Source organism: Sminthopsis crassicaudata, chromosome 4 (genome assembly GCF_048593235.1).
Source record: "Sminthopsis crassicaudata isolate SCR6 chromosome 4, ASM4859323v1, whole genome shotgun sequence".
Lineage (NCBI taxonomy): Eukaryota > Metazoa > Chordata > Mammalia > Dasyuromorphia > Dasyuridae > Sminthopsis > Sminthopsis crassicaudata.
In genome coordinates, this window is record NC_133620.1 from 161,105,547 (window position 1) to 161,119,423 (window position 13,877).

Consider the following 13,877-nt stretch of genomic DNA (forward strand, 5'->3'; position numbering starts at 1 on the left):
CTTTTAATATCTTTTTATTTTTCCCTTCTCTACCTTTCATTCTACTTATGAATCATTGTTGGTAAGTATAACTTTGGGACCAGTGACATGTATAGCAAGAAAAATGAAATTTAATCGTGTAGTTTTAATTTGGCAAAAAAAAAATTATTAACCAACAGTTATGTGTATAAGGCAATGTATTGCATCCTGGGAACACAAGAACACAAAGGAAGGGGATTCTTGCCTTTAGGGAATTTACAATCTACTTAGGAGAGACAATACTTATACAAATGAGTATAGGACAAGTAAAATAAAGGAGAAAATATTCTCCTGAAGGAATTGGAGAAATAGATTCACCTAGGAGGTAGCACCTAAACTGGGTCTAGAAGAAAGATGGATTATAGAAAGTACCCTGGATTTGTAATTCAAGGAACTGAAGTTTGAGTTCTGCCTCAAATATATTTTACCTATGTGATCTTAAGCAAATCACTTCCACTTTCTCTACCTCAGATTTTTCTTCTATAAAATGAGGAAGTTGGATTAAATAACCTCTAAAGTCTCTTTTAGCTCTAAATCCTACAATGAAATTTGAAATGAAATTAGATATATGAAAAACTTTCAATTTCTATAACCATTAAAAATACCCTTTAGACTCTTTTTGAAAGCCATAATGTGACATAGTGTAGTTAGATCAGTATCTTAGGGTAATAGATTTATGGCTGAAAAAAACCATAGAGGTCATCTAGTTTAACCTCTCAATTTTATATTTAATGGAGGAAGAAAATGAGGATACAAGTTTTAAGTACGTGTTTGATGCCAAGCATTGTACTAAGTACTAGAGATACAAGTCCTCCCCCTACCCCCTCCAAAAAAGGGAAAGATAATTCCTGGATCCTGAAGAAACTTACACTGGGTTAAAATAACACAATATATAAAAGTATAGGTAGAAAGAGGTAGAAGATGATGGAAAATTCTGAGAGTCAATGAAGGAAACGCCACAAAATGGAGATTCTAAAAGGAAGTCACCAATGGGAGAAGTGGACTGAAGTAGAGGGATGTTCCGAATATAGAGGCACTGAGGAAAGTTCCAATATGAGAAAGTAGTTGAGACATGAAGGCAAAGCCCAGAAAAGTCCAGAGAGAGAAAAAAAATTAACTTATTTTCATAAAGAAAAACAAGTAATAAATAATAGAACTTGGATTTGAATCCAGGTCTTCTAATTCCAGATCTAGTTGTCTTTCTAAATAGCATTTTTACCTATCCTATCCACTTGCTCTATTTAAAACTTAATCTTAAGATCTACTCAACTTAAAAAAAATTTCTTAGTGAATTTGTTTCTCTATTTCCTGCTATTTTCCATCTCAAATATACAGTATTATGATATAGACATAGACTGCAAATCCAATATAGTGTGGTATGGTAGAAAGCTGCTATGGCTGAGAAATTTATTAGTGTGGGAATGTCTTGGGAATGAGCTTTTCTGAATTGTGCTGAGGTGACCCACAGATATCAGACATACAACTCACCACTAGGTCAAGGTTTTTCTAGCTTAAAAGGACATAGCAGAGCTGGTGCTCAACCAGTATGTCCTTTGAGAACTTTAAGTCACTACTACCATACAGTGAAGAACCAAAGTAAAATATTTAGTCAGTCAATAAACATTTATTAAGAGCCTGCTATATACCAGGTATTATACAATTAATAGATAATTTCTCTTCATTTGTGAAATGGATTTTGATAGACCAAAACCAAAAACATAAACACTACCTATTATACCATTTATATGGATCTGTTTTCAATTCCAAAACCATTTGTGACTTCTTCTAACTTAGTTATATATGTCACCTGCCTTGGTTTTTTCTCATCAGCAATTTGCTTAAATAAAAAATGCAACTAAAGGCTCAATTTAACTAAATTCAATTTAGTTCTATTTAACTGATTGAGACCAAAGCTTAAGTGCTTAACCTATAGGGTATTAGAGGGCTAGACTTGGAATAAGGAAGATCTAAGTTCAAATATAACCTCAGGCACTTGTTAGCTGTATGATCTGGACAAGTCACTTATCCTCTTCTTGATTCATTTTCCTTATCTGTAAAATAGGATACTTAATAACATCTATCTCCCAAGCTTGTTTTGAGGATCAGAAGATATAATATTATTTTGCTAACTTTAAAGCCCTATATAAATGCTAGGTATTATTATTATTAATGACCAAATAAACTCTAAAAACTGTGATTCTAGTGTTTATTTAAGAGTTGTCTAACACCATAAGGAAAATCATGAGAGGAGTAAGTGTAGTCCTGGCCTTTGGGTTATCAACATGGCTGGATAAATGAGACTTGAACATAAGAAACAATCAACAAACAATAAATACCAGGTAGTATATAATTAAGGAGGAACAGATTATAAGTAATAGAGGTATTCAGGGGGAAAAATGTGTCAAGGGCACTCAAAGAGGACTTCATGTAGGAACTAGGTCTCAAGTTGGATCCTAAAGAATATAAATTGGTAAATTGAGAGTGATGGGGGAAGTCATTTTAGGCAGGATAGATGATCTAACAAAGTCAGTGCAGTTTTGAAAGGTTTATAATCAGGAATCTTTTAGGAACTGTGAACTTCTGATATCATGTATTTTAGTAGTCAGAAGCTGAACTAACTTTGAATTCTCTTTGCATATTATTATTATGTGGCACTGTCACTTTGGAAGAAATTTCACTTAAGTTTTTTAGTTTATGTACTTAGTATTTAGGATCAAATAGCTTCAACTATATGAAAATTCACTTTTGACTTGCTATATGGTCTAAATATAATATAGTGCTATATATATAATATAGCTATCATATCATATAAATATATCTGTATATATATACACATTCATACTCACACATATATATGTATATTTTAAAAAGTTAAATATAAGGGAGTTTGGAAGGGAGGTTCTAGCCAATTTGAATTATTCAGGAAAGGCAGAAGGTCTTGTTTGAGTTATACTTTGCAGAAAGAAAGATTTTAGGAAGTGGGATAAGGAGGGAGGGGATAGCAGGCATTGGGGAAAATCACTGCAAAGTTACAAAGACAAAAGGAACTGAAAAGACTTGTTTGGTTGTATTGTAGGGTACCAATGAAGTTGGGAAGATAGGTTGGAGGCATGGTTGTGATTGACTTTAAAAGCTAAACAGAAGAGTTGATATTAGATTCTAGTGGCAATAGAAGCTACAGAAGTTTTCTGAGTAGGGTACTGATAATGGTTATATTTGCAGTTAAGGAGAATGACTTTAATGACAGTGCTGAGGCTAGAGTGAAAAAAAGATAGAACCTTATGACAGGAAGACCAATGAAGTGACTTGCAATAAACTAGATGAGACAAGGATATTAAACTAGATGAGAATTAACAAGGATATGAGTTAAGTAGAGCAGAGTCACATAGAAAGGTGATATAGAAGCAGAAACAACAAGATTTGATTATTTGTTATATATGAGGTATTGAGGATAATTTTTGATTCTGGGAAATTGGAAGGATGGTTATATCTTTGGAAAAAATAGGGAAGTTTGGAAGCTGTTTTGGGGAAAAGAAAATGAGTTCTGTTTTGGGTATGTTGAGTTTGATATAACAATACTAAAGTATATATAGCACTTTTAAGTTTTCAAAACTTTTGGGATACATTATCACATTAAAGCTTCACAACTTTTGGGTACTAGGGATATGTTATCCCCACTTTATAGATAAGGAAACTGAGTCTCAGAGAGGTTATTTGGTGGGCAAAAATAAGTGCAAAAGATGAATCAGTAATTAGAGGGGTATCTTAGAAGTTATTTAGTCCAAAGCCAACCTTTAACAGGTGAGGAAACTGAAACCCAGAGAAGCCATATGCTTGACTTGCCCAAGATCACACAGGTAGCAGAAAGACCCTTAATGTGAAACGGATACAACTTTTTGATTCCATGCAGAATCAATGTTGTGTCCTGGAAGGAGCTAAAGGTTTGGAATTGGAAAACCTGGTTGTAAATCTTCAACTCTTTTGTCTTCCCACTGTGCTTTGTGGCCTTTTGACCTTACACTACACTTTGAGTTTCTCCTCTGTAAAACGTGTCTCCAATTTAAATCTTAGGCTCCCTCTCCAGAGTTTGGTGATTCCACAGTAATATTTCTAAATTACTGCCTACAAACATTCCAGAAAGGTCTCTCACAAAATATAAGAAGACAGGGATGAGGAAGAGAAACAGAAACATATTTTATGTTTAAATGCTGTCTCTTAAGCATAGATTTGAAGTGGCATCCTCACAGAATAACAGAAGAGAACATATTCACTCTAGAAACTGACAATATGCCAAGTACTATGTGCTAAGCATTGGGAATTTTAAAAAGGCAAAAAAAAATCTTTCCCTCAAGGAGCTTACATTTTAATGTAAGTTATATTCTAATTTATATTCAACAGATAAATAACTAAGTACATACAACACATATAGAGTCTGTGGAAGACAATCCCAGAGGGAAGGAATAAACAGCTGGAAGTAAGTAAGAGCTTGGACAGGTTCCTAGGGAAAGGTAGATTCAATAATTTAATCTACTGAAATAATATTTTTAAAGCATTTAGGACAGGGCTTGTCACATAGTAAGTGCTTTCCCCTATTCCATTTTTTTTCTTCCTCTTCCCTTCTCTTCTCTCTTATTTAAGAACATGCCAGAGAAAAAAAGAGTTAAAAAGCAAGATACATATTGAGAATGAAGCAAGTTTACTCCCATTCAATCCAGAAAACTTCTCTTTAAGTCTTCAAAAATTCCTGGAGTTCCCTTTCCTATCTACTGGATTTTTAAATTTATTTATTCATTCATTTATTTATTTTACCAAGAACTTGGCACTCAGTAGCACACTGTATGAGCAATACAAAAATACACGTACACATAGACATACCAACACTTGCTTGAATGGGTTGGTTTTCAAGGTGTAGTCTGAAATGTGAGCTATGCTTGTGTCATTAGTTGGAATAAACCAAGTGCGAGTTATCCTAGGTCATGTGACTTGGGTTCAGTTTCTTGCCTAGGTAGATTTTTCAATTTTCCTTGTACTGCTCAGAAGAAATTTGTACTCGCTTTCACATTAGCTCATTTCTTTTGACCAAAGTCCATCTTCCTAGATCATCCACCTCCCATTTGCCACACAAACCTCAAAATCTCATTAGTTCCCTTCTCTTTCCCAACTACTGACTTTTTTACTCAGTGCTTACCATAGACTAGATTCATTTTGTTGAGTCTTTTCCTTTCTTACACTATTTTTTTTAATTTAATTTATTGAGTACTCAAACACAAATGACTATAGAATCATAGTAGCATAGATCTAGAGTTGGAAGAGACCTTAGAGACCATTTAGCCCAAACCTCTCATTCTATAGATGAGGAAGCTGAGGCCCACACATGTAGTAAAATTGGGATTGGAACTCATATCCTGTCAGTTCAGATTTAGGATTTATGCCTCCACTGAGTTATTAAAGACAAGTTTTATTTGTGTGTTGTGAAAACATATTGTAGAAAGAATACTATAGAAGAAGTCTAGATGTCACTTAATAATTTTGGTTTTGGGAAGAACATTTAACTTTTTGGTTCTCAGTTGTTTTATATGTAAAATAACAGAGTAGTTGAGCTCTAAGGTCATTTTTTCATTCTGAAAATTTGTGTTTTTAATTTTTTTTATTCTGAGAATTTGTGGTCATATGCTTTTATCATATATAACTATTTAATAAATATGAAATTAAGAGTCAAAGTCCTTAGTTCAAATTCCAGCTCTGTTACTTACTCCCAGTGTGACTTTAGGCAAATTACTCACCATTCATGTCTACTTCCTCATCTGGACAATGAATGAGTGATGACTTGTAAAATCCCTCTGAGCTCTAAATCTGTGAACCTATGACCAATCATCTTCTACTAAACTACTAGTCTTCCCTGCTCCTTCCTTATATATCTATACCTCTCTGACCCCAACCTCCCAGAGCATCCCACCTCTAAAAATTCTCACCTTCACATTCCTTCTTCCAATTCTATTCTCATTTCCTTCCACTTGTTCGCATTCACCTAAGGCAAAGAACTTTTCAGCTGGTTTTTCAAATTTTCAATTGATTATGTGCTTGTGTCACTTAGATGATGTTTAAAAAAAATAGAGTCCATACTTAGTAAAATTGTTATTGTTCTCATTTTCTTAAACACCATAAAGTTCTAAGTGACTGTTCCAAATATGAAACGGAAAAAAAAATAACAACTTGAACAACCTTCTTTCAAATAGTTAATTTTTTCCCCAAAGGTTAGCTCAAATGTTATCTGCTATGTGAGGACTTTCCTGATTCTCTCAGCTATTTGCACCATTATTATTATTAAAAAATTTTTTTAAATCTAAATTTTTTTTAACATATTCAAGTAAGTATATGTGGTTTAATATGATAGAATAAAAGTTAATCGAGCGTACTAATTGTTGTTTCATTTCTGCCTTTGCATTCCCACCACTGGACACAATGTCCAAAGCATAGTGGGCATTTTATAAATGATTGTTGATTGGTTGATACTGGTAGCTTTTTTTTTTTTTTTCCTGGTTGCACCTGGGGTATCCAAGTGCTCTATTTATTTCCCCAAAGGGGAAGCTAAGGAAAAGAGGATTAGCAACTTGCCCCCAAAGTATGTGGGTTCTGACTAGAATGAAAGCCAATATAAACTACTGTGGTTTTATATAATTATGGGAAAATACATTACTTTTTACATAAAGAACCTCTCCAAACAGTCTAAGAAGGTTCTTTCAGAAATTCACTTAACTTTCCATACTCTAAAATGCATTCTGAAATCTAGTTTCCAATAGTTCTCTACGGTACACATTTGGTCCTTCTGCTTATTTCCCACCTCAGCCCCCTTTCCACCCTAGTCAGATTCCTATATAGAAGGAATCGGGAACTTGACAGATCTGTCCTTGTCACGTTTTACACCCTACAATTCAAGTTACCTGAGAAGCTGTTGACAGCATCTTCGGCTTCCAGAAGCCCTCTTTGTTTGGTTCCCTGCAGCTCACTTTTGGATTTCCAAACAAGCTTTACCATCCTGATCATCTCTGGCAGCTCCCAGGTCAATGGTCCCTGCTGATAGTCTGGCCGGCTGCCCATGGAAGAGGGCAGCAGACCTTCCCGCGGAGTCCACCTTCTGCCCAGCTCTGCCGAGTTAAAACATCGATCTAGCACAGGCATTCTGCCCTGTTCTCCAGAGGTGCTGCTGCCGCTGCCGCAGCCAGAAGGGAGCTTCTTCACGGGGACGGGAAAACGTACACGAGAAAAATCATGTCCAGCGACTGAAAGGGAAGGTTTCTCCAGCCCTGCAGGGCAGGCAGCAGCACTGCCCCTTTAGTCTTTCAACAAACTCTGAGGAGAGATTTACTTCCCAAGACTCCTCACTGGTGAGCGATCTCAGTTACTGTACTTCTTCCTTAGAGATAGAATGCATTTCCCCCGCTCTCTCTCAGGCACTGAGTTCACAACACTTAATTAATCCCAGGCTACAGCTGGAATGACAGCAGGGGAAAAAAGCCACTGAGGTTTAGTATTTGCTTTTTCTCCTTTTCCCTTCTTCATTTATCTAATCTTTATTTTCTTTTGGTTCCCCTCAAAGATCGTCCAAACTGCTACAATGCACCAGAGAATTTCATGAAAGTGGGGTTTAACTCTCCTACATCCTCCTATTGCATCACAAAGGTCTGTTATCTGAGGTTCTCAGGTGAACAGCTACTGATTTAGTAAACCAAAAAAACTTCACCAAACCATGCCCTGCAGCCTGAAGGAGTCCTCAATAAACAGAAGGAAGCTTGAATAGTCCAGCCGAACCAGTTCACAGCTGCCTCTCTCTGGATGGCCTGGCAGGGGGCCATCTCTCTCCTTTCCACTAATGACTGCATTATGATGAAGATATTAAGAAAGCTGTTTGAATTTATCCACAGCAACACAATTAAATACAGTAACTCCTTCTCCCCCCACCCCCCACTTCCCATTTCTTCTCCTTGCTGTCCCTTGGTTCTCAGTAAACCTAAAGGGGTTTTTGACCTATTAGTCAAATCCCTTTGTAACCTCAGCTGCCCTTCAGCTGGAAGGGGAATAACATTGATTCACATTCCTAAGCTAACTGTGAAAGAAGTGAATTAGGGAAACATCAAGATCTGAATGCATAAGTCCACTGCTGTTGTGTAATCTGAACAAATAACTCAGACAGATTTACTCCCGTTTTGAAGAAAAGTAGCAAAGTTATAAAATACATGTGAAAGAGTGAAAAAGACACGAGCATGTCCGGAAGGAAGAAAAGTTGCTGAAGAAAGTCACTTTCCCAGGAGATAGCACTTTGGACTTCGGATCCCGGCCCCAGAACTATGGGGCTAGCTCTACCTGAGACAGGTTCATTTAAGGACATTCAGGATGAGTTTAACAATTTCCCTGCAGCTTAGGGATATAAGCACTAACCCTGGAAATCAAAAGCCAATATTAAAAAAAAAAAAAAAAAAAAAAAAAAAAAAAAAAAAAAAAAGAACACACCCCATAGTTAGTTTGAAAGGCTCTGGACACAAATGTAAACGAGGCAGTATTGTATCTGGCATTTCTGCCAGCAAGTAGGGTTTATAGCAACATTTTGAACCTGAGTATTCACATGGACATTCCTTATTTTCCTGTAGCATATTATGTCTTTCCCCTTGCATCCTTGCATTGCAAAATGCTTTATTTTGCTTGGCATTTTCTTTTGCTGATGTACAATCAGTCGTTCCTTGTCTACATTTCTTTTCCGACTGGTTTATCATATGATCATCTGATGTTTCTTCAGGAGTGGAGAAATTTAGGGGAGAGGAGTAGAAAGACCTTCGGGACACTGTTTTGTTTTTACTTTCTCTCTTTTTAAAGGAGGCTGCTGAAAGCTTCCTTAATATGTTTTCTTATTATTCTTATTCCTCTCAACCCATGGCTAATAAGTTTGGTTTTTCCACACTGAATTTAGTGACTTGTCCCTTTTTTTTTTTCCAGATGGAAAAGTACACTGGCAAACAAGCTCTATCTTTCCTCATAGATGAAGAAGATCCAAGTGAGTGTGCTGAAATATAAAAGTATAAACATATGAAAAAGGGACTAGGTACCTCCCCTTTGTGAAATTTGTGATCAAAATTTTATTAAAGTACTTATTATGCTTATATATAATTTATGAATTTATATACATAAGCATTTGCGTAACTTAAGTTTGAATTTAAGTTTTTCTCATTTTTTTCCTCAAGCAGAGGTGAGAAGTGTCAAGTACCAGTTTTATACTTTTATTACTTTAAAAAAACAGATTGCCACTTTTACCATTCCTATTAAAACCTTCTAGAAATTATATTTCTTAAAAATTTAATTTAAAGTAATGGAATTCACTTGCATTTTATCTGAATAGGATCTTAAACTTATTTCACAAACTTCCCTGATGATACCAATCCAAGGCCTTCCTAAGCATCTGACTGTTTTTATTTTTGTTCAGTTATTTTGCCATAGCCATGAGCATCAGGATATCCTGACTCTTTGAACAAAGGGATTAAGAACAAAGAAAACAAATATATGATATAATATGTCACACAGTCTAATGCATTAATATAGCTCTCTAGTTGCAACTTTGTACAAGAATGGCATTTTCATTTATCCAAGATTATACAATTTCCATGGTAATTTAAAAATTGTTCTATACATTTCCTCACAAAAAAATTCTTGGAGAAGTTTTATATTAATAAGATCATTAAAGATGAGCCCTTAATAAGAGGGTTGAATGTAGTGATTTAGAAAACAATGAATATCAATTTCAGTTGTTACTCCTGAGGAGGAACTAAGGCTATTTGAAGTTTTGAGAAATGAAATTGATCAATTTTAAGAATTCTCTCTTTCTTATGTGAGAATTAGGGAAAGGGCTCTTACATCGTCTTCATCCTGAACTAGAGGTTCAAAAATACCACGAGAAAAGTCATTCTCGTGGTATTTCTGGCTCATCTAGAAACAGGAAGTACAGGAAATCTTGCGAGAAAGTCTGGCTCAAGAGATTTTTTGGCTCAACTTTTCAGACCCAAGAGATTGGGGGGGTTCAAATAAGCTTCAGATAAACAGACAGCATTTCATCACTTGTCTGAGACTAATTTTTCAATTTCAGTCATTTTTCTCTTAACTAGTTTCAATGATATTGGATACTCACTACTTTCTAAGTTGTGATGATCAGTATCAAACAAAACAAAACAGAACAACAACAAAAATAACAACACATAAAACATGACCTCCTCTTCATTTGTTCTTCCATTACTAGAAACTTGGGCCAAATCTTGGAGAAGGAAATTAGTGAAGATGAACTATGGAGAGGTATGGTGAAGTAATCCCATATAAAGAGTCTTCTAATCTATGTGGATGATTTAATTTTTTTTATGTGTTCTGAGTTTTGAAATTAAGATGCCACAAAATAATAAGATTTCATATGGATTATATGCAGAATCTCAAAATAGAGTTTTCTTTCCAGATACCATAAGTAAATTTGAGCATTGCTTCTGGCAAAGAATTGTTCCTCTTTCTCCATGTAAAAGAAGATAAAATGAAAACTAAGTCCAATGATAATGGCACTGCATACTCAGTTCTAACACACTTCTTTCCTCTGGTAATTATAAAGAATAAAATCAGTAACCCCACCATAGCAGGATGCAAGGAAGAAGAAAAAAATCAGGCAATGACAAATTTAGGAATTTACTTTCTTGGCAGAATCTCTAAGATTAATTTTGCTTCTATTTTTCATGTAAGTTGTAAGGAGGGAGGGTGTCTACTATGATCACTGTTATGTCATTAACTCAATAACTTGAAAAATAGGATTGCAATAAATATTATTATAAGTGTGTTGATGTGATATGCTTTTAATGATATAATTTTTTTCTATAAATATCAAACCTGTGTTTTTTATCATCTCTTTAGATTAATGATAATGATTAAGTTTATGTAGAAATGTATAGAATTATGTATAATGATTAAGTTTATGTAGAAATTTTCACAGAGCCCAATACCATGCATAATTCCTTCCAGAAACCCAAATATTCATATTAAATAACAGCTACTTTTATAAAGCACTTTAAGATACACAGTGCTTCTATCACAATAAGGCTGCTAGTTTATCAGGAGAGTGAACTTAAGAGAATATGAATGATTTGCTTAGGGCTGTGTGTCTAGTTAATGTCAGGACCTGAACCCAGTTCTTAAGCTTCTAGTTTGCTTGTGTTTTCTACGGCCTTATGTCTCCTCTCCCATGGACTGCTCTGAGGGATGAAACAGTGAAGGCACTTAGCTTGGCTTGGTTTTCCTTTCATAGTTGCAGCTCTTATCAACTCAGATTAGTAATAGGGGAGGGAATTTCTATCACACTGATGAACTCTAAACCAAAGAAGGCCCAACAACCTCCAACATCCTTCTGGAGAAATAGAAATGTAATCACTCTGGCCTTAACTAATCTCAAAGGAGCAATGCCAGCAAGTAAGCAAATCCCACTCTGTCTCACGAACTGGAAAAGACTGTGTATTTCCACAGCTACTTGAAAACTGGGTAGGGGCTGGGGGTGAAGAGGGGCAAGGGGGCTTGAAAGAGAGGTGAAAGACAAGGTGACAGAGTCATCATTCCAATTTCACAACAGGTGTCTTTTAAATATTCCCTCTTTTCTTATTCATTCTGAAGCTATGCATGAATGGCAGTAGCAGCAGGAATGCCAGCAATTGGTTTAGTGCCAGACAGTGGAGGAAGCACCTTACGGGTCTCTTTCCAGTCTCCTGGAGCTTGCCTGGCCTTCATTAACCCAGTGCTCTGGTTTTCCCTGCATGAAAGACTCTTTCCTTTCCCTGCCTTCAACCTCAATACCTCTTCTCCCTATCCCAATCTACCCCATTACTTCCCCTTTCTTTCTTTAAAGAAAGAAGCCAGGGTTTTTAGTTGGCATCAGACCTTTCTCCTGGCTCTTAGCTTCCCTGACTAATGCCAAATCTACTGTCTCCAACCATTCTCCCACAACAAATCAGTCCAGAAACACAAAGGCTGGGGTGTGTGTGGGGAATGTCAGAAAAACTTAATTTGCTCTACTTTGCTCTACTCTCTTCTATTACTTTGTTCCTCCCTTTCCTAACTAGTTATTTGCTAGCTCAATCTGTGATGCTCATCTTACCCTCCCTTATTTAGCTTTTTATAAGTGGTTTCTGAGTTTTCTTCTGATTGTAAAACACCACACATGGAAATACAACAAATTTTCCTTTGCTTCTATTTTTATTATTTAGCCTTGGCACCTGCCACCTCAATAAAAAAGCAAACCAATTTCCTCCTCCTCCCTTTACCCAACATCCATATTTTCTTGTGCATGTATGCTTATAATGAGGCTCACAAACCTTCTATCCCTAATATACTATTTTCTCCAAGTTCTGAAGGGTGAATGTCAAACAAATTTTTCCTTTTTTCTTTCCTTCCTTCTTTCTTTCCTTTGTTTCTTCCTTCCTTCTTTCTTTCCTTCCTTCCTTCTTTCCTTCTTTTCTTCCTTCCTTCCTTCCTTTCCTTCCTTCCTCTCTCTCCTTCTTCTTTCCTCTCCCCCTTTTCTCCATCCCATTTTCCTTCCTTCCTTTCTCTTCTCCCTTCCTCCCTCTCTCCATCCTTCCTTCCCTTTTAATTCCCTTTTCCTTCCTTCCTTTCTTCCTCTCTTCCCTCCATTCCTCCCTTTTTTCTTCCTCTTCTCCCTCTCTCCTTCCTTCCTTTTTCCTTCCTTCCTTTCCTCCCTTTCTTCTTCCTTTCTTTCTTGCTTTCGTCCTTCCTTCCCTCATTCCTCCTTCCTTCTTCCTCCCTACCTCCTTACTTCCCTCCTTTTCTCCTTCCTTCCTTTCTTCTTTCCCTCCTTTCTTCCTCCCTTCCTCCCTTCCTTCCTTTTTCATATTTCAAATTTATTTTACTTCCAATTCATGGAACAAAACACACATTTCCATAATACAGCACAATAAAACAAAAAGATGGTTGTATATGAAACTGCAAATCTACCATGTACAGTTGCTATCCCTTTAAAATATAGAATGTTTCAAATAAGTCTTACTTTATTGTTCCATATTTCACATGAGAGTCCCAAAATAATGTAAATGTGAAAGGGGAGACTTCTTGGGAGAGGAGAATTTTGAACAATAAGGGATAGTGGGTAGGATAGAATAGGAAGAAAGACTGAAGAAATGTGAAGTCAATGAGGATATCACAATATGCACAACTGTTATATAACAAATTTCATGAGCCTTATCTAGAGACCTAGTTTAAATGAATTCTAGTGAAGGTTTTTAGCTTCAAAGTGACTTCAAATCTATGTATTAAACATAATCATGGGAATCCCTGAATAATTGAATTTCAGAGAGGGAAACAACATTTGCCACCTGTTCCAATTTATTACTGAAAAAGGATCCCTTTGACATTATACTGTTCAAGTGATCATTCAGAATATGTTAAAATATATCAAATGAAGGAGAGCCTTGAAGCTCATTTCATTCTTGGATACTCTAGTTGTTAGGAAAAATTTCCCTGACATTAAATCCAAGTTTTCCTCATATTTCCCACTAATTATTAGTAGGAATAAGCAAAATAAGTCAAATCATCTTTGATATATGATGTGCCTTCAAATATTTGAAGATACTTAACATATTCTTCCACATCCCCTCAGTATCTTTTCTTCGTTAGGATTAACCTTTTAATTTTTTTCAACCAGTACTCATATGACATGGATTTAGAGCATTGTAATCATTATGGTTGTCTACTTCTGGATGCTACTAAGCTACTAAATATCCTTTATAAAACTGGAATTAAACACAATACTCCAAATGTGGTATGACAAGGGCAGAGTATAA

The 13,877-nt window shown here is 35.8% G+C and overlaps 1 protein-coding gene and 1 long non-coding RNA gene across 5 annotated transcripts in view; one reads left to right on the forward strand and one right to left on the reverse strand.

The window, feature by feature from the left end:
* PDE7B (phosphodiesterase 7B) overlaps nt 1–13,877 on the reverse strand; it is a 427,322-nt gene that overhangs the window by 164,918 nt on the left and 248,527 nt on the right. Inside the window, exon 1 of one of the 2 annotated variants that reach the window (XM_074309764.1) lies at nt 6,960–7,987. The exons of the other annotated variant lie outside the window; for it this stretch is intronic. Coding sequence (XP_074165865.1) covers nt 6,960–7,197 — 238 coding nt within the window. The 5' untranslated portion in view covers nt 7,198–7,987. Of the gene's footprint in view, nt 1–6,959; nt 7,988–13,877 lie in introns of those variants that run through there. 2 annotated transcript variants of the gene reach the window in all.
* The window catches only part of LOC141565940 (uncharacterized), a 72,753-nt gene that overhangs the window by 4,604 nt on the left and 54,272 nt on the right, over nt 1–13,877 (forward strand). For all 3 annotated transcript variants that reach the window (XR_012489182.1, XR_012489183.1, XR_012489184.1), the window contains exons 3-4: nt 9,007–9,064; nt 10,298–10,350. This is a non-coding gene — a long non-coding RNA (uncharacterized LOC141565940). The remainder of the gene's footprint in view (nt 1–9,006; nt 9,065–10,297; nt 10,351–13,877) is intronic.